The 23,538-nt window shown below is 45.1% G+C and overlaps 1 protein-coding gene across 1 annotated transcript in view; it reads right to left on the bottom strand.

Moving 5' to 3' along the window:
* PPM1H (protein phosphatase, Mg2+/Mn2+ dependent 1H) overlaps positions 1-23,538 on the bottom strand; it is a 260,282-nt gene that overhangs the window by 85,759 nt on the left and 150,985 nt on the right. Inside the window, exon 5 of the mRNA XM_047739722.1 lies at positions 703-787. Coding sequence (XP_047595678.1) covers positions 703-787 — 85 coding nt within the window. The remainder of the gene's footprint in view (positions 1-702; positions 788-23,538) is intronic.

Below are 23,538 nucleotides of genomic sequence, written 5' to 3'. Positions count from 1 at the left end.
CAAAGATCTTAACCTCGCACGATTGCCATTGTCACTGAACTGAGATTCAAAGCCAAATGCCCTGACCCTGGAATCTGAGGACAGGGAAGTAAGTGCCTTCTCTTTTCCAGAAAACTCAAATCTCGAAGTTAAGCAAAAACTCTCAAGATCTGAAAAACCAAATAGCCCTCCTATAGCCTACTTGTAATTTCACTCCGAAGAGGGTGAGCTACACGGAGAACTTATTTTCAGGACAGAAACAGATGCAGAAAGACACCTGCGTCTTTCCCAAAGGGCCCCTGAGACTTCATATCTGCGTGTGAAGCGGTGGGGTGTCAGTGGGATCTCGGGGCTGCCCTCCTCCTTAGGGCTGAGCCCCCATCTTAAGTTCAAGGGAGGGGTAGAGGAATGGTAACTGTGTTATCCAACACCCCATCTCATATTGTACATACTAAACCATTAAAAGAAACAGAGCACATTGTGTCTTCGACTGGTTACAGATGGGAGGAAAACAGCCACAATAATAAATTCACGGAGGTGGAGTGTGTCGTCACACACGGAGCTAGGATGTGTGATGCAGAAGGTGTGTGTGAGGGAGTTAAGATCATATGTCGTTTGACTGCTGTGGGCCTGCTCCCATGTCAATAGTGACATGTTTCTCCGAAACAGCTCTGACACCATTCCCAACACCACGGCGCTCCACCAAACTGACACAACTCTTACCAGGTACTGAAGTCGCTGGCGCTCAGTCTCAGGGGTAAATTCTGAAGACATGGGGATGATTTCTCCATTTCTGATGATTATGGCCCTGAAATGGTAAAAATGTACTGTCAGTAGCCGACCTCCTAAGGACCTCAATTCCGTGCTATGTGCACAGCTTGGTTCAGAGCACACATGAGGGGTACCTGGGGGGCTCAGTCAGTTCAGCGTCTGATTCTTGATCTCAGCTCAGGTTGTGACACCAAGCCCCACATCAGGCTCTGTGCTTAGTCAGCTTGAGATTCTCCCTTTCCCCCAACTCACATGCATTTACACACTCTCTCTCCCTCTCAATAAATAAATAAAATCTTAAAAAAAAGAATACACGGGGCTCCTGGGTGGCTCAGTGGGTTAAGCCTCTGCCTTTGGCTGAGGTCATGATCTCAGGGTCCTGGGATCAAGCCCCACTTTGGGCTCTCTGCTCAGCGGGGAGCCTGCTTCCTCCTCTCTCTCTCTCTGCCTGCCTCTCTGCCTACTTGTGACCTCTGTCAAATAAATAAATAAAATCTTAAAAAAAAAAAAAAAACCACACATGAAATGCCCTAGTGACGCCTTTTCCTCTAACCTGCGTGGCAACATTCACTGTTACCAACTAAGGATCCCTCACCATATTATAGGTATCTTTACTTTAAGAACATTACATTTGGGGTAGCTGACGTTTTCTTTTTCTGTTAGCTGGGACCATCCCTTAATGGCCAGGACCAATCATCCTCCTTGGCACGTAATAGATGTTCAGTGAATAAATGGATGAAAAAGTAAATGAGGGAAACTGAGGCTTACTGTAAACTAATGTTCTCCAACAGAACTTTCTGTGATAATGGAAATATTTTAATCTGTGTAATCTAATATGGCAGCCAACAGCCACATGTGGGTAACAAGCATCTAAATTATGGTTAGTGCAGCTGAGAGAGTGAATTTTTTTTATTTACTTAATTTAAATTCATTTATCTTTAAGTTTAAGCAGTCACAATGGCCAGCGCTTAATGTAGTAGACAGTACAGCTTCAGATCCTCATTACTCCACGTGTCCTTGGGCCAGGAGCACTGGCTTCACCTGGGATCATATCAGAAATGCAGACTCTTGGGTCCCACACCAGACTTACTGTATCAGAACCTTCACTGTTATACAATCCCCAGGTGATCCAATCTGAGAATGCCTGACTGAGACTCCTGAGTTCAGGGATAGTATTCTGGGTCCGGGAAAAAACATTTTCATCTCATCCCGAATCTTAGGGAAAATCACACACATCCACAAATGTGCCCCAAAGCTACTGCTGACTCAAGCATTTGTGAGAAAAGAGCTCCCCAGAGGAGCTACCTAAGGGAGAGGCCACAGCATAGCTAACGGTGGAGGAACGTTTCCTAGGCCTCGTCCAGATGGAGCCTCCTGTTCCTGGATCTTCTTTTCTGAAGTGGTTCCTAGCAGCCATTTCCCCCCTACCAGTCAGTGAAGTTGCTTGCGAACTGCATTCTATAGAACCCAACAGGTCCCGGGTACCAGGAAGCAGGAATCCCACACACTTCTCTGTGAAGAGCCCCAAGGCGGGGAAATGCCTTCCCTGAGCTCAGCTCCGGGTGGCTGCATCACTGACTCTAGGGTCAGCTGTATTCTTTGTGCCAAGAGTCCCCAGCCACCCCTTCCTCCACCAACAGAGGTGGTCCCCAACTCAGAAGCAATCCCTATAAATGGCTGCAGCTGTCCCAATCTCTCCCCTGCCCTCCTCCCACCCCTGCCCCACACCACCTATGCCCAGTTGCTGTCATAGAAACTGGTAGGAGGGCAGGTAAGGGAGGGGATGATACCGAACAACACACAGGGCTTTAGAGAATTAGTGGGTCTACAAGAAAACCAGTGGAAGCTGTAAGAAAATGGAAAGTTTTAGGGGAACTGACTGGGAAAAAGATGTAATATTCATATGACTTCTTTTATGATGATGCCCAAAATAGGACAAATTAAATTTCCTTCTTATAAATCCAGAGTCACTTGTAAAGTGCAACCCCACTCCCCACCCCCCACCCCCCCCAGGCAAGAAAGGTGATATCCACCATTCACACATCAGTGTGTTCACTCAAATGGATTCTATCCTAATTCATCAGCTAAGGCTAACTCCTGAATAAGGGAGTAGGGGATTTGACAGAGGATGGAGAGATCTGGAGAGCTTAAAAGAAGGTCTAGGTTAGAGCCTTATCTCAAAGTAGCATGAAGGGCCGTGAGAACCAGGGGGATAAGATCAAAAGTCATTAGGCAATAAGTTCCAAAGGCAACCTTCTATTTCAAAAATTTGCTTACAACTAGTTTTCACTTTTCTTCCCCTTTTCTACATGGTCCCTGAATCCCAGCTTCCAGGCTCCAACTAGGACAGGTGGCTATCTGGGAAGGAAGGAAAAGATAATGAATCAAAGGAGGAAGGTAGAGAAGACGGAAGACAGTGTCAGAGACTGCAGAGAAGGGTGGGTGGGGAGGAGCCAACACTGCGCCATCAGGCCATAGAAGTTCCTCTTGTAGGACCTACAGGTGAGCTCAGCGGCCTTGTTTGCTCTTAGATTCCAAATGCTCTCCTGTCACACAGCAGGAGCCCTGTAACTATTTGTTGAATATGAGAGCAAATGAGAGAACTCCGGAGACATGTTTCCCTTGAATTCGAGGCCAGAAAGACAGAGGTAGCAGACGCTCCCATGCACAAGTGGAGTTGACTTCCAAGCCAAGTGGGGTCTTCACCTAGAAATGCACCTGCTCCCTCTGCTATCCTGTTCTCTTCTCTTCCCGACCAGGGTGTGTCCATACATTACTTCCCATGCAGGCCTTCCCTACATGAGTTATTCCCTCTCTGTACCTATGGCTCTCTGCCCATAGGCCCATAGTTCAAACCTATGCTCAAAACACTTTCAGCTTACAATCAAACAAAAACTGATATTCTCCTAATCCACAACCCACCTTGTAGGGCCTGTTTTCTTTTCTCTCCGACTAAGATAATAACCTACATTTAGGGGGGCGCCTGGGTGGCTCAGTGGGTTAAGCCGCTGCCTTCGGCTCAGGTCATGATCTCAGGGTCCTGGGATCGAGTCCCGCATCGGGCTCTCTGCTCAGCGGGGAGCCTGCTTCCCTCTCTCTCTCTCTCTCTCTGCCTCTCCATCTACTTGTGATCTGTCAAATAAATAAATAAAATCTTAAAAAAAAAAAAAAACCTACATTTAGGGGTTGTACTTCCCCACCTCCCACTGATCCCTTAGTAAATACATTCTTGGTAACAGAGGTAAATTAATTCTTGGCCCTCTCTCTAACCAACTGCTCTCAAAAGCATCCAATGGCCTCTTTTGTTGCTCTATCCACTCGATATGACCTTATTCCTAATCTGCTTGGTAGCACTGGCTACCAAGTCTCTTCTGATCTGGCTTCTGGGACACCCCTTCTCCTGGATTCCCTATGTCCCTGAAGGCTCCCTTCTCAGACTTCTCTATGCCTCCTCTGATGTTATCAGCTACCATTTTGTCTCTCTCCTCCGCTTCCTGGGTAATCTCATTTCCTAACTCTCTCACCCCCAAGGTTAGGTTTAACCACCTCTCCCACGTCGTCCCTGAGCCTGCTACTTCTAATACAGAGCACATCACGTTTTGTTGTTGATGACTTAACATGCAGGCCTGTGAGCACCCAAGGAAAGAACCATGGCTGTCTTACTCAACACTGTAGCCTCAGTCCTGCTCCTACGCCTACTCCTGCCCTCATCTCCCAAGAGGAAGAAGGGCCGGGGCATCCACAGGGGGTCCAAAGGAGAGGCAGGCTTAGGAATGGAATATATGGTGATACATTCATAGGGTATAGGGCTGGATCTTGACTCCAACTCCCATGAGCTGTGGCTGAAGCAGTGGGTGGTTCAGTGAGTATAGTGAGCTGGGCCTTCTGGCCGATGTCCTCTAAGAGCACTTTCCTTCTCTCCCAGCTATCTGCGACCAGCAACTAAAACTATGATGCCATTGTTACGCAATAAAGTGAAACCCTGTCTAAAAAACAAACAAACAAACAAACAAAAAAAAAAAAAAAAAACAGGGCCAAGCCACGATAAGCAGGACCGGGTACCTAAGTTCCAGGGTCCAGTGCAAGATAAAAGTGCAGAGCCTCTTGATTAAAAATTAATGAGTATTTTAAGATGGTGACAACAGTGCATCAAACCCAATGTGGGGCCCTCCCTAGAGTGAGGCCTGTGTGACCCACAGTTGCACATCCACGAAGCTGGCCTGACTTACTCCCTTAAAATTTACTGAACGAGTAAAAGGCTTCGACAACCGCATATGCCAATGACTCCCAACTATCCTTTCCAGCACCTCCAGCCTGGAACAGCCAACCGCCAACAGATATCTCGACTTGAATACTCAGCATCATCTCAGATTCAGCATGTTTCAGACTTAATTAACGATCCTACTTCACCCCACCCGCAGCTCTCCCAGCATTTCCATCTAAGGGAAAAACAGGCCTTCCCACCTGGTCTCCTCCTGCACACCAGGGTGCCCTCTCAGACTGTTCCCGTCCCTTATCCTACCATCCCAACATGCACTGAATCTCGTAAATTTCACTTCCCCAACAGCATGTGAATCTGTTCCTTTCCTTGACTCCCACCATTAGCACCTTGGTTCCAGGCCCTATCAGAGCTAATCCACGTGACTCAGGAGCTCTCTGCTGCTCCCACTTCTGCCCTCCTCTGACCCCGTGCATGGTCACCACGGTGATTTTAAAGCATGATTCTTGTCAAGTCATATCCCTGACTAAACTCCCTTAGGCACCCCCAGCATTTCCAAAATCCATCATTATCTGCATTTTGCCTCTGTTTCTGGCTTTAAGCCTCACTCTCGTTATTCTTACACATCTACCTCGCCCTTCTTCTGGAATTCTGGATTGCTCTCGAGAGTCCGCCCAGGAGAATGCCTTCTCTTGCCCTCCTGCTTTACCTCCGAGTCCCCTTCTCTGTGGTACCATGGTGTGTATGTCACAGCTGTCACAGTCCTCACCATGGCGGCTGCTCCATGGCTTCTCTAACTACCTGTGAACATTTCAGGCCGGTGCCTGTGGCCTTTTCTCTGAATCTCAGCACACAATGCTTGGCCTATGACAGACACACAGTGGCCGCTGATGGATAGATGATTATGTGGATAAAGAGTTAGTGAGCTACACTTGGGAGGATCCACAGATGAATCCAGAGCAACGGCCTCGAATAAAACTTTTCCCAGTAACAACATTAGTGTCTCTAATTTACTGTGTACAGTCCGGACCTTTAAATATTCATGCCAACGAAAATATGCCTTTTCTTTGGTTTTACAACAGACAATGAATGTAAAAGGATGTCATTCTGGTTAGATCACCACTAAAAAGGGGACTCGAGAGATGAAGGCAAATGAGGCAGAACCCTTGACCTTCAGCCACCACTCTGGTCTGTTTTTTAAATCTCAAATTCACAAACAGAGAGATATCAGCCTTCAATTCCAATATTCGCCGCTGGGCTAACCCTAGCTAATTACTTTCTTAAATAGATCTTTATATCAAATCCATCTATGTACAGAACGTTCTTCAGTTCTGTTTGAACTACCAAGTTCTTCCTTTATGAGACGCCCATGGATTAAAGATGACAGCATGTTTGGCAGTCAGACTTTCCAGTCCCTAAATCATGATGCCTCTTCCTATGTGCTTCCTGGCTTCCTTTTGATCTTTCGCTCTTTCATCCCTCTGATCTCGGGATCAATGTGTCAGAGTGCTGGTCTCCAATCTGGAGCAGGGCAGTGAGACGGAATGGGTTTCAAAGGGAATAGAGTGCGTGTGAAGGCTGACAAATCTTGCACTAAACAACCAATAAACCAGAGAAATGCTTTAAAGCTACATTCTGTCATCATGGGATCCTTGGATACTTTGTATCTTCCACTTCGTTATTTTATGGGCTGTTTTTCCTAAGGAAAACTATCTAAAACCAAACCAAAAAAAAGCTGTGGCCATAGTAAGAATCAAGGAAAATTAGGCAGATGCCCTGGCCTTTCTTCTTAGCCATCAGATCTGGACCTAGAGATAGGACTACAGTCAGATTTTGGATGAAATTCCATTTCCTTACTCAGAGACTGGCCAAAGATTAAGTGAGGAGCATCCTAGAGTTGAGGTGATTTAATCCACGGGCAACCACTTCCTACATGGCATCTCTTACCACAGAGGGTGGTTCCTAAGCATAATCCCCAAAGTTAAGTCTAGCCTTTCATTCACAGAGACTGAAACTGATATTCACATGCTTTCATTTCCTGTCCAGCAAGATACATGGAGCCTTATTTGTAATGTGGTGAAGGGTAAGGTCTAACATGTTCTTCGGAGTCAACGGCAAGGATGGGAGAAGAGAATGTAAGTAAGGCAAAGACATTAACGTTTTTTAAAATGTTCTCCCACCCTCTTCAAACATTAGCCACATGGATAAAAGCAATTTATTGCTAATTAATGAGAATTTTGAGTTCAGAGAACAATTTCTTGAAAACCTGGCTATTTCTATCCTCTAAGGTCACAAGTTGGAGTCAAAAAGACTGGCATTTTGTCCCCCAAGTTAGTCAAATCATTAACCGGTCAAGAGAAAAATAAGGGGTCAAATAAGATGCTCGTTTCAAATATTCACTCGATTTTACAACTTCTGTTAAGGGGATCACACCAATTCCTGTGAAATCCCACCTCAGAGTAGCAATGACACTCTTCAAGAGGCATCTGACAAACAAGCAAAGGGGGAAAAAAATGGGTAAAAGATATGATTAGGCAACTGACAGAAGGGAAAATGCAAATGTTCAATAAACACAAGAAAAGATGCTCAATCTCACTAGTCCAGGAAAATGCAAATTAAAGTAAAAATAACATATAACTTTTGCTCATCAGATTGGCAAACGTTTGTTGAAAAAATTAACGATGGGTAGTAGTTCTTATAGGGTGAGAGGAAAAAGCCATTCTCATAATTACTGGGAATGTAAACGGTTAGGCCTTTTTAATCTATTATAATGATGCAGTCGATGGTTCAGTCATCCTACTTTAGGGACTATATCCTAAAAAAAAAAACCAGACAACTCAGTACATAGGATATACAGACAAGAATTCATACCTGACATTATTTGTTGCGGCAAAGACTGGAAACAAGCTCAATGTCTATCAAAAGGGGAAATACTGAATGGATTGGTTTATAATCCATAAGATATTATATGGTCATTAAGAAAGCAAAATAAACAAAAAAACCCCCAAAACAACAACAACAACAACAACAAAAAGAAGACTTAAGTATGTTGAAGTAAGAGGTATCGATGATGCATGGTTATGTGAGAAAAGCAAGTTTCAGAGTAATAAGTGGCATAATCCCCATTTTTGTAAAAACAGAAACTAAACACAGATACTCCATATATGGCCTGATCATATATGGCCCCATCATATGGCCTGATCCAAGGCCCAAACCTGGTGTGCTCCTTCAGGAGCCCCCCCCTCAAAAGGTACAAAGGTAGTACCAGGCAGCCTCCCCTCCCCGGGAAGCTGCCCTCCCCCACCAGATGAGGGCCAAGCCAGTGCACTTCAGTCTCCGGAGGGAGATGCAGCCTCCCCCACCAGCCACATTTATGCACCAATCTGCCTTCCCAGCCCTGGCAGCTCCATGGGAATCCTGGCTCCGGAACTTTTCTCCATTCTCACTCAGTACTTTTCCACTTTGAATCCTTCTCCTTCTTACCCCCTCCCCGCACTGTCCCCTGGTTTTAAAGGCAGGGGCAGAAGCAAAGGCTCCTTAGCAGCAAGAAGATTCCCTGGGTCTATGCCACATGCCAACTGAGCCTCGCCTGCCCAGGGGCCTTTCAGGGGGGAAAATGGATCACTCGGGAGCTGGCACGTCTCTTTTTCTTTGCCTCTTAGCCTCAGGATTACAGGAAGTGAATAAATGTTGACCGCTACCTTCAGTTTGGGGCAGTGTCCTCACTGGATCACCACACCACCTGGCAGCTTGACAGGATTTAAAAAAAAATACATTTGACTGAGCAGGGACAAAGGTACAGAAGTGTGAGAGTTAATTTTGCCTCACGTATCTTTTTGTTATTTGACTGCTACCAGGAATGTATGTTCCTTTTGTTTGCCCAGATTGGGCCAGATATTCATAAAAGACCTCAAGTCCTACTAAGTGCAGACTCATCTTTGTTCCACTACCAATCTTTGTAAACCCTGTATTCCCCAAGCACAGGTCCACAGAACTCTGCCCAGTGCCCAATCACATGTCAGAGGTCATCAGCTAGAGGTCGTCGGTCATGGGTCATCAGTCAGGGCAGAGGCGCACCAGCAGAGGGATCCTGCAGCTGTGTCAAGAGCTGCTGAGAAACCAGTGGCTGGATTTTGTTATAAAAATACAAACTGGTTAAGCCCCAAAATGTCTTTGTTGTAAGATATTTTTAAATGTCATTTAAAAATGACATTGTGGGGCGCCTGGGTGGCTCAGTGGGTTAAGCCGCTGCCTTCGGCTCAGGTCATGATCCCAGGTCCTGGGTTCGAGCCCCACATCGGGCTTTCTGCTCAGCAGGGAGCCTGCTTCCTCTTCTCTCTCTGCCTGCCTCTCTGCTTACGTGTGATTTCTCTCTGTCAAATAAATAAATAAAATCTTTAAAAAAAATAAAAATAAAAATAAAAATGACATTGTTTTAAGAAGAAGATGACATTTGGAGAATCACAGGGCAAATGCCGGAAAACTTTTGTCAGTGTTCCCTTCTCGTGACCCTCAGCAAGCCCAGAAGTGCATGTTCCACCAGGCACAGGCCTGGGCAGATGGCCTCTCAGCCTTCCGCCTCCACAAGGTAAACCCTTTGGGCTCAAAACCAAACAAAATCTCCAAGTTCACAGTTACGTGACTTTGCAAATAGAGGCCATACAGACATGGTAAGGGGACAACTAATAAATATATTATTGTCAGCCTCAATAGAAGGCTTTCTCCAAGTGGCACAAAGAGTGGGGGAAAATGGGTATACCATACAGATTTAGATTTATAAATACAGACTTTATATATATGTACCCACATGTAAGTACACATACATGTACACACACACACACACACACACACCCCTCCAAGTTTAACGCTGGGACCCTCTGTGCAGAGCAGAAATGGAAAAGAAATGTCAGGCTGCCGCACTTAAAAAGCAGGTAATGGTCCAGCAGTCCAGTTTCCATGGAATAAGAGGTATGAAAAGTCTTCCAAACAAAACAAAAGTGAGGGATCAAGCTCACTCCTGAAGTTAGAACTGAAAGTAAGGTGCTTCCTCCTGCCATCCCTTGATTTCTTCTTCTCTCTGAGGCATGGGAACAGCCAGCCAGCAAAGAAAGTGCTTTGAGCTTCACCTTTGAAAGAGTCCCAACAGCACAGAACTTCATTCCAATCTCTCACTGTTTAGAGGTCAGCCAGCCCAGCGGCATGGAAGCCACCACGTGTGTCATTAAGCAGGTGTACATGTATGACATGCAAATGTGCAGGAGGAAGGTTCTGCACTATCCATCCTCTCTGGGTGGTGGTAAGTTCAGACACTTTACCCAGGAGGTGATGCTGTGAAAGCCAAAGCACTAACTGACAAGTCCTGCGGGGCAATGGCTCATTGCTAAACCCTCTCCCAGCTCCGAAAGCCCACAGCATGGGAGGGAAGCACGCATGTGTGCGTTATCCACGGTAGTGAGGCCACACGGGATGGCAGAGATGGACCTGGCCTGGGAATCAGAATCTGTGGGTGCCAGCCCTACCTCATGCCTGTCTTTGGCTCTGGACCTTGATGTCCTTGCCTAGAAAAAGGAGAGATAGGACCAGATCATTTCTCAGGCATCTTTCAAGCCTAAATTTAAATGATTTGGAAAATAAGCCTCAGGTATGTGGGTAGAGAAACAGGGGCGAACTTGTACAGTGACTGCTTTTCTTCTCAGGTGGCAGTCGCCACAATTTAGATTCTAATACGTACAAACCAATACTGAAGCGTGAGGATGGAAGAAGTCACCCTTGGTACATCTCTTAAATCATAAGGGACAAGGAGTCCATTATGAAGCAACCCCCCAGTGTAATTTCACTGTTGTCACCAATCCCCTTGGAACGTACAGCTGCAAACAAAGGGCATCTTCCACAATGTTAAGAGTATTCATGGGATGCCCTGATTCCATTACACACTTTTTCAGTTGAAAGTGATTCGAAACGCAACATTAAACTGCACATTTCCAGAATGGAGGAGAAAATCTGATACAAAGTGACAAAGAGAAACCATTCAGAAAACCCTTTTTGACAGTGTATATCAATTCCAAAATACAGGGAGGAGGCATCCATTTTGTCAAAAAGCATCAGACCTTGTGAGTCCTGTTCAGATGCAGCAGAAGCATCTGTCTCCTTCAGAGGTATTAGAAATGTGTCGACAGAAAAGAAAGCAGGGCAGCTGACGGAACAAGAAGGGGTTACCACCGGCAGAGGACAGCCAGGCTGTCGAGGCTAATTAGAGGTGCCAGAAAATAGCTGAAGGGAAAAAATAATCCCACGAGCCTGGAATTAGTTTGGGTGTGTGTCTAGTCATTCCATTTTCAGAATGGATACTGAAGAAAAAGTTTGCAAATACGATGATTCATTTAACAGAACCTCAAGCACCCAGTTAAGTTTCCCAGCAAAAATATTCACCAAAGAATGGTCAGGAGAAAAAAATTACCGGTCTTTGAATAGTAGCACAAATAAGTGACCATTTGTAGAGCCATAACTGAATCGGATGTTCTTGTTTTTCTCACAACCAGCCCAGGCTGTATTCATAGCCCCCAGAATAATATCTCAATGTCATACTTCTGCCACTTTCTACAAGCATCTTGCTTTACCAGCAACATTCATGAAACCCAATGCACCAGCACGACATTTCCCAAAGTAATAAAAGCCTCAGTCATTAAAGAAAACTTGCTGAGGTGATTATTTCTTAAAATAATAATAATAATAATAATAATAATAATAATAACAAGGGGTCCATCTATAAATGAACAGTGGGGCTATGTGTTCTACTTTAAAAAAAAAACTATAAACCACATTTCATAAAGTTCATCTAATTAAAGTGTGCAATTTGGTATTTTTGAGTAAATTCACAAGGTTGTCACTACTATATAATTCCAGAACATTTTCATCCCATCAGAAAGAACCACTCACCCTACTGGTACCATCAGCAGTCACTCCCCATTCCCCCACTCTCCCTCAGCCCCTGGCAACCACGGATCTACTTTGTGTCTATGGATTTGCCTATTCTGGATATATCGTATAAATGAGATCGTATCATATACAGCCTTTCGTGCCCAGTGTCTTTCACTTAACATAACGTTTACAGGGTTTATCCTTGTAGCATGCATCACTACTTTTTTCCTTTTTACGGCTAAATGAATATTCCACTATATAGATATTATATATAGATACTATATAGATATACCACATTTTATGTATCCACTCATCACTTGATGGACATTTGGTTTGCCCCCATTCTGGCTACTGTGACTAACACTGCTATGAACGTTCATTTACAAGTTTTGGTGTGATTATGCTTTTAATTCTATTGGCTATATGCCTAGGAGTGGGACTGCTGAGTCACATGGTAACTGTTTAATTTTTTGAGGAACTGCCAATTGGTTTTCCAAAGTGGCTGCACCATTTTCCACTGCCAACAGTGGGTTTTAAAATTTTCTCTTCAAGTACCACAGAGTTCAAACTAAATTTATTTCTGAAAATCCCACAGTCATTTCTCATTTTACACAGTTTTAAAAGAACTTTGCTGGAGAGTTCTGCCTGTGTGTTTAGATTTTAGTACACACACTGACCACTTAAAGGTTCATTTTCCATTTGCATCAGCTGGTATATATCTGGTTCTTCTCAAGTTCAGGGTCAATACCTATAATCCACAGCAAGACACAGCTCCCCCAGCACAAATGGACACATACTTCTCAAGCCCCCAAGTGAACACCTTTTTCTCCCCATAGCAAGTAGCTAGACTGGGTGAGTCCACCAAAGAATGGGTAATGTCTTGTAACCTACACTGTGAAAGTAAACAGGGCATCCTTGTTGCCATAGCCCCTGTTCAAAACTAAGGTGCAGGATTTCACCTTTCTTTTTTCTTTATTTTTTTTCTCTACTGTAGTCATTTGGGAGTAGGATGGATCCCCCTTCCTTTCTAAAAATACACGATGACTATAATAGCTCAGTGTGTGTGTGCCAAGGCAGGTAGGACATGCAGCATCTGGGAAGCAATCTCTTCTTTACGAACGCTCTGCATTAGTCACATGCAGGTTAGAGCTGGGTCCAGTTCTGACCTCTTCACTTTAAAAAGGCAATGCGATGGAACAAATGAACAGAATCTCAAGAAGAGAAATTTAAAAAAAAAAAAAAAAAAAAAAACTCAAGGGGGTAGAAAATAGATGCTCTGAAGGAAATTAAAACAACTGTGGTATTTCAGCCCGAAGGAAAGAATGAGGAATGACTTGATCACACTCTCCTTCACACAATTTGAAATGGTTTTACTCAAAGAATGGCGGGTGACCAGTTCTTCATGCTTAGAACAAAACAAACAAGAGGAAATTCTATTTAAATCAAATCAGTAAGATTCTACGGTTGGAAACAGGAAAAGAGTTTTCAGATCTTCACATTATGCATTGATCGAAAACCATGAGTCCCCACCCCTGGAATTCAAAAGGACATGGGGGAACTTTGTCTATATTCGCCTGCCAAGTCTTGAGGCGTCCTTCACTGTTTCTCTTTATGGTGCTATAAATCAAGAAATACATCTGCTCTGTAAGGGCAAAGTCAGATCCATGAACAATTCATTCTAGAATGTGTAATGTGTTAGAAGGGCTTGCAACCTACACTGTGAAAGTAAATAGGGCATCCTTGTTGCACAGCCCATGTTCAAAACTAAGCTGCAGGACTTCACCTCACAGGGCAGGTGGGCTCGCTTGTGGCCCGTGGCTAGGACAGAGGCTAGATGCCTTCTCTGTAAGCCCTCTTTCTACCTGCTCAGAGTTACCCTGCCAGTTCCTTATACAATCCCATGCCAGTTCCTTACATGACAAAGACTTGGGAAGCCCATCTCTCATTCACTGAACATAACCATCAGTTAGGTTTTGTGAGCCGGTGGAAATGGAGTAGAAAGTAACTAGGGCCTGGAGTTCAAAGTCTAGTTCAAGCTATGAACTAGCTATGCTGGGAATAGCAGCCACTCTGTGACTTGATTTTCCCCATTTGAAAAACAGGGCAATACCACTTTCTTCAGATTTGATGAGTTTATGTGCAAGACACTTTACATATAGCTTGGGGTTTTGTCTTTTTTTTTTTTAGTTTTTTTTTTCACTAGTTTATTAACAATGCTGACTGAATCATTAAAGGAAATTCACATATCCCAAGTCAAACTAAAACAGCTACTTGGAACGGTGTTGTTTTATACAGTAACTGTCCATAGTTGTTGTGACCCTAAGGAACTGCATAAATGAAAAAATAAATTGTACTTAGGTGGCCGCCCATAGACTTTAATGATAAAATGGTATGCTGATTTCCCATGGTCATTTCCGGACATGTGTTCAGATCCCTCCAGAATTCCACAGAAAACAAGGCAGATTGATAGAGTAGTACTGGAACATTCCTGCTTCTCTTGATCACCAGCTTTAAAACCCTACCCTATTCATTAATATTAATGTCACAATCGCCTCAACATTTTTCTAAGCATATCTGTAATTTAAGATTTTATCTTGACAAAGATTTATAAAAGGGTCTCACGCCAAATTCCCTTTACTTACAAGAATCCTGCTTACCCCACAATTTACCTAAGGCTATTGCAATTGTCCAAATGAAAAATGAGAGTCTGGACTATGTCTATGGGAATAGATAGAAGGCTCAGAGATAAAATACATTAAAATTTTTTATTCTATCTGTATTTATCATATGCACATAATTTTTAAATATATCCTCCTGGGTAAAGGAAACAAAATGTCTGGGAATCCAGTGAGGTTCCCAACTTTGTCCCTGATGCGATGATATCACTAGTGACAGGGAGACCGGAAAGAAGCCAATCTGGTGAAGAGGATACTGCCTCTTGCCTTTGCATGCTGAATTGAGGGCATGTGACTGACGCTTAGGCAGAGGGACTAGTAAGTACTCAGCTGGAAATGTGGGTGTGATGCTCAAGAATGAGGTCAGTGTTAGAAAAAGAGACTTGGGAATAGTTACATTTACACAGTGGTCAAAACTATTGAATTGAAACAAATGCTTCAGGGAATGTAGATAGAAAAGGAGTGTGTAAATGTTAAGTGAGAACATAGAAAGATGGGTCCATTCCCTCATTTACCTGGTGAACTCTTCACCAAGTAAGTCAATGAGCTGAAGTTGGCCTCCATGGAACGCTCTTCTGAGTGATAAATAGTAGGAAGCCACCAAAAAAAATTCATGCTCAGAGAGTCTGGGAAATACCTTTTTTCGTCACACGAATTTCCCGAGCTTTTATATAATAATATGGGTTGTTGTTCCCCAAGGGTTGATAATTGCACAATAATTCTCAAATGGGACTAGGGAAGGAAAAGCTCTTAACATCTCCTTACTTTTTTACCAAGGGTGGGTTAGATTCAGAGGTAAGGGGCACCTGTCTGAGCCTGGGGACACAATAGGCTTCACTCTTGGTAGTCTCCTGCCCTACTCCCAAAAACCTTGTCAGATAAAATTTGGGGCCGCTTTCTCTTGGCAAAAAGCCACACCAGGCATCTCTCTCTGACTCCATTCTCTTTCGGAAATGCTCTCATTCACAACACTGCAGCAGTAAAGGGGGTGGACACTGCAGTGGAAGCTGCCTTGAAGAAAGCTAATCTCCCTCTCCCTCCCCACTCTTTGCCTATCTCCATTCTGGCTCTCCTCTAAATAGTTTGCCGGGTAAGAGTACGCAGGGTGTGTTCCTGCTACTCTGACTTCAACTGGTTCTGACTGGACATTTGAGGGTTATCTTGTTCTGGCTCTCATTTTATTTCTGTATTTGCTGCCTCTCCAGAATGACTTTCCCTCATCACCAGGATTAGGGGGAAAGAGGCAGATAGCCTGTACTGGTCCTAAGCCCTGCACCCAACTCCAGCTTCAACAAAAGAAGACCATGACATGTGTCAGCATGGCTCATGAAGGTCATGCGGTCGAAGGCCAACAATTGTTATTTTTGTGTTCCCCTGTCTTATCCTCTGTTCATAGATTTCTCTTTTTACCTTTTTGGGATTGGTAGGCAGGGTCCAGAACAGGACTTTAGAAATAAGTTTCCAGGTCTTGGCCATGCAGCTTCTTATTCCTCCCTGGACATGCCCCAAATCAGGCAGAGTTTTAACTCACCTCTGCAGAATGATGTTGTCGCTCTATAGCTTCCCTAATGGCTCTCGTTGCGCAAACAGGAAATCTCTCTGACATTTACAGGTGAAGAAACCTATTTTGGACTTTATGTTTTTGCCATTTTGCAAATACTCAGACCAACAGTATGGAGTTAAGATCCCATTACTTCTGATGGGAAGGCCAAGGGTGAACAGTACCATCAACCTATCAAAAGTGTTCACATATGGGGCGCCTGGGTGGCTCAGTGGGTTAAAGCCTCTGCCTTCGGCTCAGGTCAGGATCTCAGGGTCCTGAGATCAAGCCCCGCATCGGGCTCTCTGCTCGGCGGGGAGCCTGCTTCCTCCTCTCTCTCTCTGCCTGCCTCTCTGCCTACTTGTGATCTGTCTCTCTCTCTCTCTGTCAAGTAAATAAATAAAATCTTAAAAAAAAAAAAGTGTTCACATAGCTGAATCCCCAAATAGATTTATGCTTACAGAACATGGTGAAGACAACAGAACTGGCCTGCCTTAGTTATACTTGAAAAATGGAGGCAACTGAGGAAGAGACTAATTGGCTGCTTGACAGCAAAGGTGTGATGCTGACAGACGACAAAGCAGAAGTAGTACTACTTTATTGCTATTTTACCTGTCAGATTGAGGTGGGGAAAACAGCCTTGAGAAAAACAAAGCAAACAAAAAGTAAAGCCCAAGATAGATGAAATCACTTCAGGAGAGAGCTCTGCCACAATAAATGGGGTCAAGTCCTCTGGTTTCAACAGATTATATCTTGGGGCCCTACAGTCCTCAAAAATGAGGCAGCCATAGTTCTGTCAGAGATCTGGGGGCAAGTACAGTGAAGAAATGTGCCCAAAGATTGGAGATGGGCAAATCAGGTCCGATTTTCAATGAGACTCGGTCAACAGGGGAGTGTGGCTTGGTAGCATTCTGGAGTAAGATTCTAGAGCGTGCCCATAAAGAATGGCTTGTGAGGGCTAATCAAGGAAAGCCCAGATCACTGGTCGTCTGCCTGAGAGAGTACACCATGTCATCCACAACCTGCCCCCATCCCTCTTTTGGGCCAAGTGAAAGAAATGCTGCAGGCAGAATATCGATTTGGACTTCAGAAACCAACACAATCTTTTCATGATCTTTTGGTGGACAATGAAGAAGAGAAACTAGTGTCAGTTAAAATATGCGAATTAAAAATGGTTGAAATGTCCACAAAATTTAAAGAGTTTCAGTCCATTAGACAGTCCCTGTGGTACAGCTCTGTGGAAGAAGGTCAGAAGGGCGTAAGGATTGCTCTCTTCATAGGGGAGTAGCCAACACCTATGGAGTGCCGGGGTCAGCTCCTTTCTGAGTGATGCCATGTGTGAATAGGGAAATACCACACAAACTGGGCCAGGGCCGGAGACCTGGGTGATGAGGGGCTCAAACCAGCTCTCTGGAGGTTGTGTGCGGGAGACCAGGAATGTTTATTCCGAACAAGATTTGTGGATGATTACAACAGGTGCCTTTTAATATCTGAAGGAGCAATGAGTGGAAGACCAAGTGATCCCACCTGGGTGGTAGGAATATGCCTTTCTTTCCTTAATCTTTTAAAAACTACACAAGTAACTGACACTGCTTATGCGATAGTAGAAAGTTTTGTTTTGGTTTTTGTTTTTACAAAAGTTTCATGATATAAACATGCATCGACAGATATAAAATAAATGCCTAAAGGAGAAGGCTGTCAGGACAAAGGGGAAGTCCAGGCCAGGGAGTGCAGACATACTCTTGAGAGGGCCACACTGAAGAGTATTTCCTGAGGAACAGAAGGAAAAAGTAGGGGGAGATGAGAGGAGGGTGGGCAATTGAATTTCACAGAAGCTGACTGACAGAGCTAGGGAAGAGATGATGGTACATGAAAGGCTAAAAACCTGGGAACAGTCTCTTTCAGGAACAGCAGCAATGAGAGGGAGAGACAAACCAGGACTTCTAACTATGAGCCAGTTGGATCTACTTAAGTTAACTGATGATGATGAGGTGCCTGGGATATCAGAAAAGATTTAACCAAAGCCAAAGAGTATCTTCAAGGGGTCAAAGAAGAAAAATCTCCTCTTCAAGGAACACTGGACACTGTGACCGGTCTAGTTGGAAAATGAAGTCAGGGAAATCAGAAAAAGAAACCCCAGTAGGAGGGCTCAGGAAAGAGACCAACGGCCAAATGGAGGCTGACGGACACTGTTGGGTTCTTTTACGTATGCTGGCAACTGAGTCATTCCAACCTTGTGAGGTGTCTCAGCCACAAGGGCTATTATCCCTGCTCCTCCTCACACTCTGATAAGGTTCAGTTATCAGTCTGAATTCTCTGAGTATGAATGGGAGGGTAAAGGAAAAGAGGAAGAACATCATCAACAAACTAAGGAGCATGATTTCCAATAGATAAACCACTTCCTGTTTTCCTTGGGATCAGTAGTGTCAAAAGTAGAAACTTAGCTAGCTACTTAGCTTCCAAGAAAGAGTGGGAACATCATTCCCATTTCTGACACAAGAATGTACAGGGAAGGGGCGCCTGGGTGGCTCAGTCAGTTAAGTTGCTCCCTTTGCCTCAGGTCATGATCCCAGGGTCCTGGGATCCAGCCCAGCATTGGACTCCCTGCTCAGCGGGAAGCCTGCTTCTCCCTCTCCCACTCTCCTGCTTGTGTTCCCTCTCTCGCTGTGTCTCTCTATCAAAAAAAAAAAAAAAAAAAAAAAAAAGAATATACAGGAAAAGGGGCGCCTGGGTGGCTCAGTTGGTTAAGTGTCTGCCTTCAGCTCGGGTCATGATCCCAGGGTCCTGGGATCAAAGCCCTGCATCGGGTTCCCTGCTCAGTGGGAAACCTGCTTCTCCCCTTCCTTCTGCCTGCTGTTCCCCCTGCTTGTGTTCTCTGTCAAATAAATAAAATCTTGAAAAAAAAAAAAAGAATGTACAGGAAATATTTATACTGTGGGCTAGTATGTATGAAATAAGAAATCTTCAGGTGAATAAAAAAATCTATAGTTTATACAAACCAGTTAGTGTTTAACGTTCCTCCTCAAACTCTAAGAGAAAAATATACCAGTTTACCCTCCTATATCTCGGGAATGAGGAAGGAAAAAAAAAACAAAACAAAACAAAGAAAGAGGTAAAGTCACTGGAAGAAAAACCCACTGTAGTAAATCCACCAGAAATGTGTTCTCATAGATACACTGTTTTCAAATGTTCTTTTAGGGGCAAGGTTCAAGCTGTAAGCTTGTTCTTATAATAACCCTACTGGAGAGGCATTTCCTACCACAACACCGCTCTACAAAAACACTCAGGAGAAACACAATCTATCAAATCCCATGTTTCCGTGTCCCAATTTCTATGGACCTATTCAGATTTACATTTTGAATGTTTGGCATCGGTCAGCAAGTTCCACATACCACAGAACAAGAGGCTCTCAGAGCACAATCACCCCGGTCCCACAGGCTGCTCCCATTCACAACTCCCTCTCAAAGGAGAAACCCAGATGGAAGCTTTCGGCAAGCAAACCTTTATAGCCTCAGCCTGGCACAACTTAAGAGTGAGGTTCAGAAGCAATTAGAGAGAGCATTAATAGAGCCATTTGTTATAATTTGAAACATGACTTTGCTGTTCAAAAGGCTAACTGCAGGGCTTGAAGCTAAGTGCTTAAAACTGCCCTGGAATCCTCAAGTAACATATCCTAATTCCAATCACATTCCTTCAATCACAGATGAAAAAGTTCACACTTTCTCATGTTTGGCTGGGATCACTTAGAGCCATTCGTTGTAGCTGTGAGATCCCTTTCATGAGAATCAACATCTTCATTTGGTTTCCACATGAACAACTGTCGGAGGCTATGAAGTCTTTGAAGAGCATCTATTTTTGCCTTGAGGTCTGGTGGCGTCAGAGTTCACATGAACCCCACAGATGAAACCTATCTGAGTGTGATTTCATCGGTGCCCACAGCCCTCTCGCCAAGGGGAGGTCCCTGCATGTGCGGGGCTTCTCGATCTCCACAGCTTATGTGTTTGTCGTTAACACTGTTTTCACCGGTTTCTGAGGAGGACGGAATTTAAAGATGATCCAAGAGGCACGTTCACCAGACAACATGGGACAACTCCCTGGGACAGTTAACCCCAACCCACAGCTCCCTGGCTGCATCCACGTGTGTTCTCCTTCAGCAGTGGGACATAAACTTCGCCAAAGCTCCACACGTCTTCTCTTTCTGTGTACACAACCGCAATCTTTGTTCCCTCGCTGGCCACACTTTCTCGATACCTTTACACCTCGGAGAAGAGAAAAGGGTATCTGATGCAAGAGAGAAAGTGGGTTTCTCTTTCCCTCGAAAGGTTGTGCGGCCAGGCCACTTCCCAGAGTGACTCAAAAAATTGTCTTATAAAAAGGAGATAAAATGGCCGAATGACCTGGGGTGGTTCTGAGGGGGACCCACCGAGTCTCAGGTTGAAGATGACGCTCTGAGCACACGGCAGTCGGACACGGCTATCCAGAAGTCTTAAGCACAACCGCAGGGTGTACTCGGCCATGGATACATGAGCACCTGCCAGGACCGGAGCGCTGAATCCACGCAGAGGGAGTCTCCCGAGGGGACCACGCTTCAGACCCCCTGCTTCGAGAGCAGTGGGCTGCTCTTCAGCTGTGAGCCTAGTCGTTCAGTACTTGACAGAGCAGGCGGAAGCACGACAGAAACTGCTATGACCTCTTGTGGGTCCCCAGCTCGATGCTTCCTCGGCAGCTCTCTCGGGGGATAATGAGAGCACATTTGTCAAACACAGAAAGTTGAAATCACTGATGTGATGCTAAAACTTATCGTAGATCATTAAACATTTGCTAGAGGTATGTAAGGCAGAGAGGTGGGAAATGACATTTCTTCACAGAAATTTTTGAGCTTAGAAACCCTATCAGTTTGATCATTTCATTTTAGGGATGAAGAGACCAAGATCTGGGGAGATGAGGGGTTTGCCAAGACTGAAACCCATCTTCCATTTCACCTCAGGGTTCCTTCTTCGATATGCTACTCTTCCCCCTTCCTCCTAGTGGACCATTACTTCCCACTTAAACTCCTGGTTGTTTTTGAACATTTAGGGACACTCACCAATGCGTTCCGCTACCCTCTAAGAAGGGCCAGGATTCTTCCCAGTCCTGAATTCCTGCCTTCACCCAGCAACCACCTTTTTTGTTTGTTTTTTTGCCATCTGTAGTGGGTTTCTGCCCCATGCCAGTGATGACCACCCTCCCTCTTCTCTCCTTGGTCACATCCAGTAATATAAGAATTGTTGAACTCTGGTGAATTTCCCTCCAGAAAATTACCAGGGACAAAAATAGTGAAATGAGAACAAGTGGGAGTGACCCAGAAGAGGAGAGAGAATGTGCACCCAGAGAGATCACTTACTCTGGAGCTAGGATGTGGAGAGGTACTGCCTGGGGAGAGCCGAGTCCCCTGGCTTACGTCCTACATTGCAGAGAGGGGAAACCATGCGCTGAAAATCTAGGTATGCCCTCGATTAGTAAGAGGAGACCACAGCTGCAAATGGCTTGACAGAGCTGAGCCACCAATCTGAGGCAAATCTGTCGCAACTTTGGGTGATAGCTGTGCTGCACAAAGACCTCCCAAACACAGGGAGGAGGGCTCAGCCTCCAAAGAAGCTGCAATTTTTCAGCCATAAACCATCAGCTGAAATTAAACCCATGTGATCTCGAGCATAATGGGAGCCCCAGTAAAACCATACTTTTACTGATCAAATTAGAACTTCTAAGACCTTGCTTCCTCTCCTTCGTTTTCTTTCCCTGAGTGCTTCCCCTGTGCCAGGCACAGACAGCAGGGTACCGGAGAGAACCGTCTGCAGCATGGAGCTTACAGCCTTGGGAGGGGCTGCGGTCTGTGCAGGAAGGTGGCGGGGCATGCCAGAGTAGGAGGCGAGCAGGGGACAATGAGGCCAGAAGGACTCGCCATGGAGAGCCACGTGCAAAGCCGGGGGTAGGCAGTGGGGGGACAGTGCGGGCAGAAATGACTGTGTGCGCCAAGCCTCCAGGGTGGGAGTGCACTGGGCATGGGTGATGAGGGGCATGAAGAAGACCAGATGGGGTTGAGGGTGCTGGAGAAGTGGGCAGGGCCAGTCGGAAGGCCTGGCAGGGCATTAGATGAGTTCATGTAAGATCAGAGACGAGCCCTGAAGGGCTTGGAGCAGAGGATGGATCTTCTACAAGGTAGACCATGCTTGCTGTGTGCAGAAAGTGGACCACTGCAGGGCAGAGCTGAACGAGGGAAATAGCAGCCTATTGCTGGGGTTCAAGTGAGAGATGTGCTGGTCCTGACTGAGGGCTAAGCAATGGAGGTCACGAGAAAGGAGGTATTCACAATGTAATCCAGAATCAGGCCTGATGGGAAGCCAGGACGATGGGGCTGAAGCCATGTTTATGTGGCACCTCCATGTGCCAGGGGCAGTCTCCCCACAAGTAACCATCTCCTTTGTATTCCCGGTTCCTGTGCACCTACCACGTAGCGTCGTCCCAGGCCAGGCGCACCTACTTGCTTAGGCTCCTTTAAAGAATGTTATCAAGCCCACCATGATTTCAATGCTATCATGGTCTTTTCAAACAACAATGCTATTTATAAGCAATTTTTGGGAAAGCCTAAGCAGACTCAAGCCTTCTTCTGAAAGAGCTTTGAGGCAATACAAAGCTAAGATTTGATTCCTGCCACAAATGAGCTCTGGCTTGTTAGGAGAGGGAGGGAAAAACACTCAATTATGTTGCAGTATGAAAAGTGAAGCAATGGCACAGAGAAAGGGGTCTCTGGTACACAGAAGGGCACCAGGAAACGGGTCTCTGCCTGGGAAAGGACAGGGAACACAGGAAAGACATCAAGGAAGCAGTGATCCTGATGTCGAATCTTCTAGAACACATGCCAGGGTTGCTGGACAGACAAGAAAGGAGGAAAATTTAGTTCTGGGGGGCCAGAGGACAATTTAGTTCTGAGGGATCTAAAGACACGGTCTGGTATTGCCAGGGCTTGTGGTACAAGGACAGAGAGTGACAGGAGACAAAGGTAAAGGCAGGCTGACAAGACTAGGGAGAGTCTGGCCTTGATCCTGCAGATGAGAAGTCGCTGAAGGGCTTTCAACAGGGAAGCAGCGTGCCCTCCAGAGTTTCAGCAGTCTAGGGGAATGACTGGGTGGGTACCAGTGAGGCGGCCACCCCCAGAGCCCTTGTGAGGCTCCACCACAGCCGTTGCTGGCCACCGAGAGGAGCTGCTAATACACAGGGAGGGAAAAGAAAAAGACTTTGCACCATATCCTAGTGTTCTAGGTTAAGTAATGGGGGCTTCAGTGGTGCCTCAAAACAAAACTGGGAACACAAAGACAGAGTTTGGGAAAATTCCTTTAATTTTGGACATTTTAAGTGTGAACACGTTTGAAGGACATCTTATTTATTTAGACCTTACT

Source organism: Lutra lutra, chromosome 8 (assembly GCF_902655055.1).
Source record: "Lutra lutra chromosome 8, mLutLut1.2, whole genome shotgun sequence".
In the NCBI taxonomy this organism is placed as follows: Eukaryota; Metazoa; Chordata; class Mammalia; order Carnivora; family Mustelidae; genus Lutra; species Lutra lutra.
Note: the sequence above shows the minus strand (reverse complement) of the source record. Positions and strands in the feature narration are given on the sequence as shown.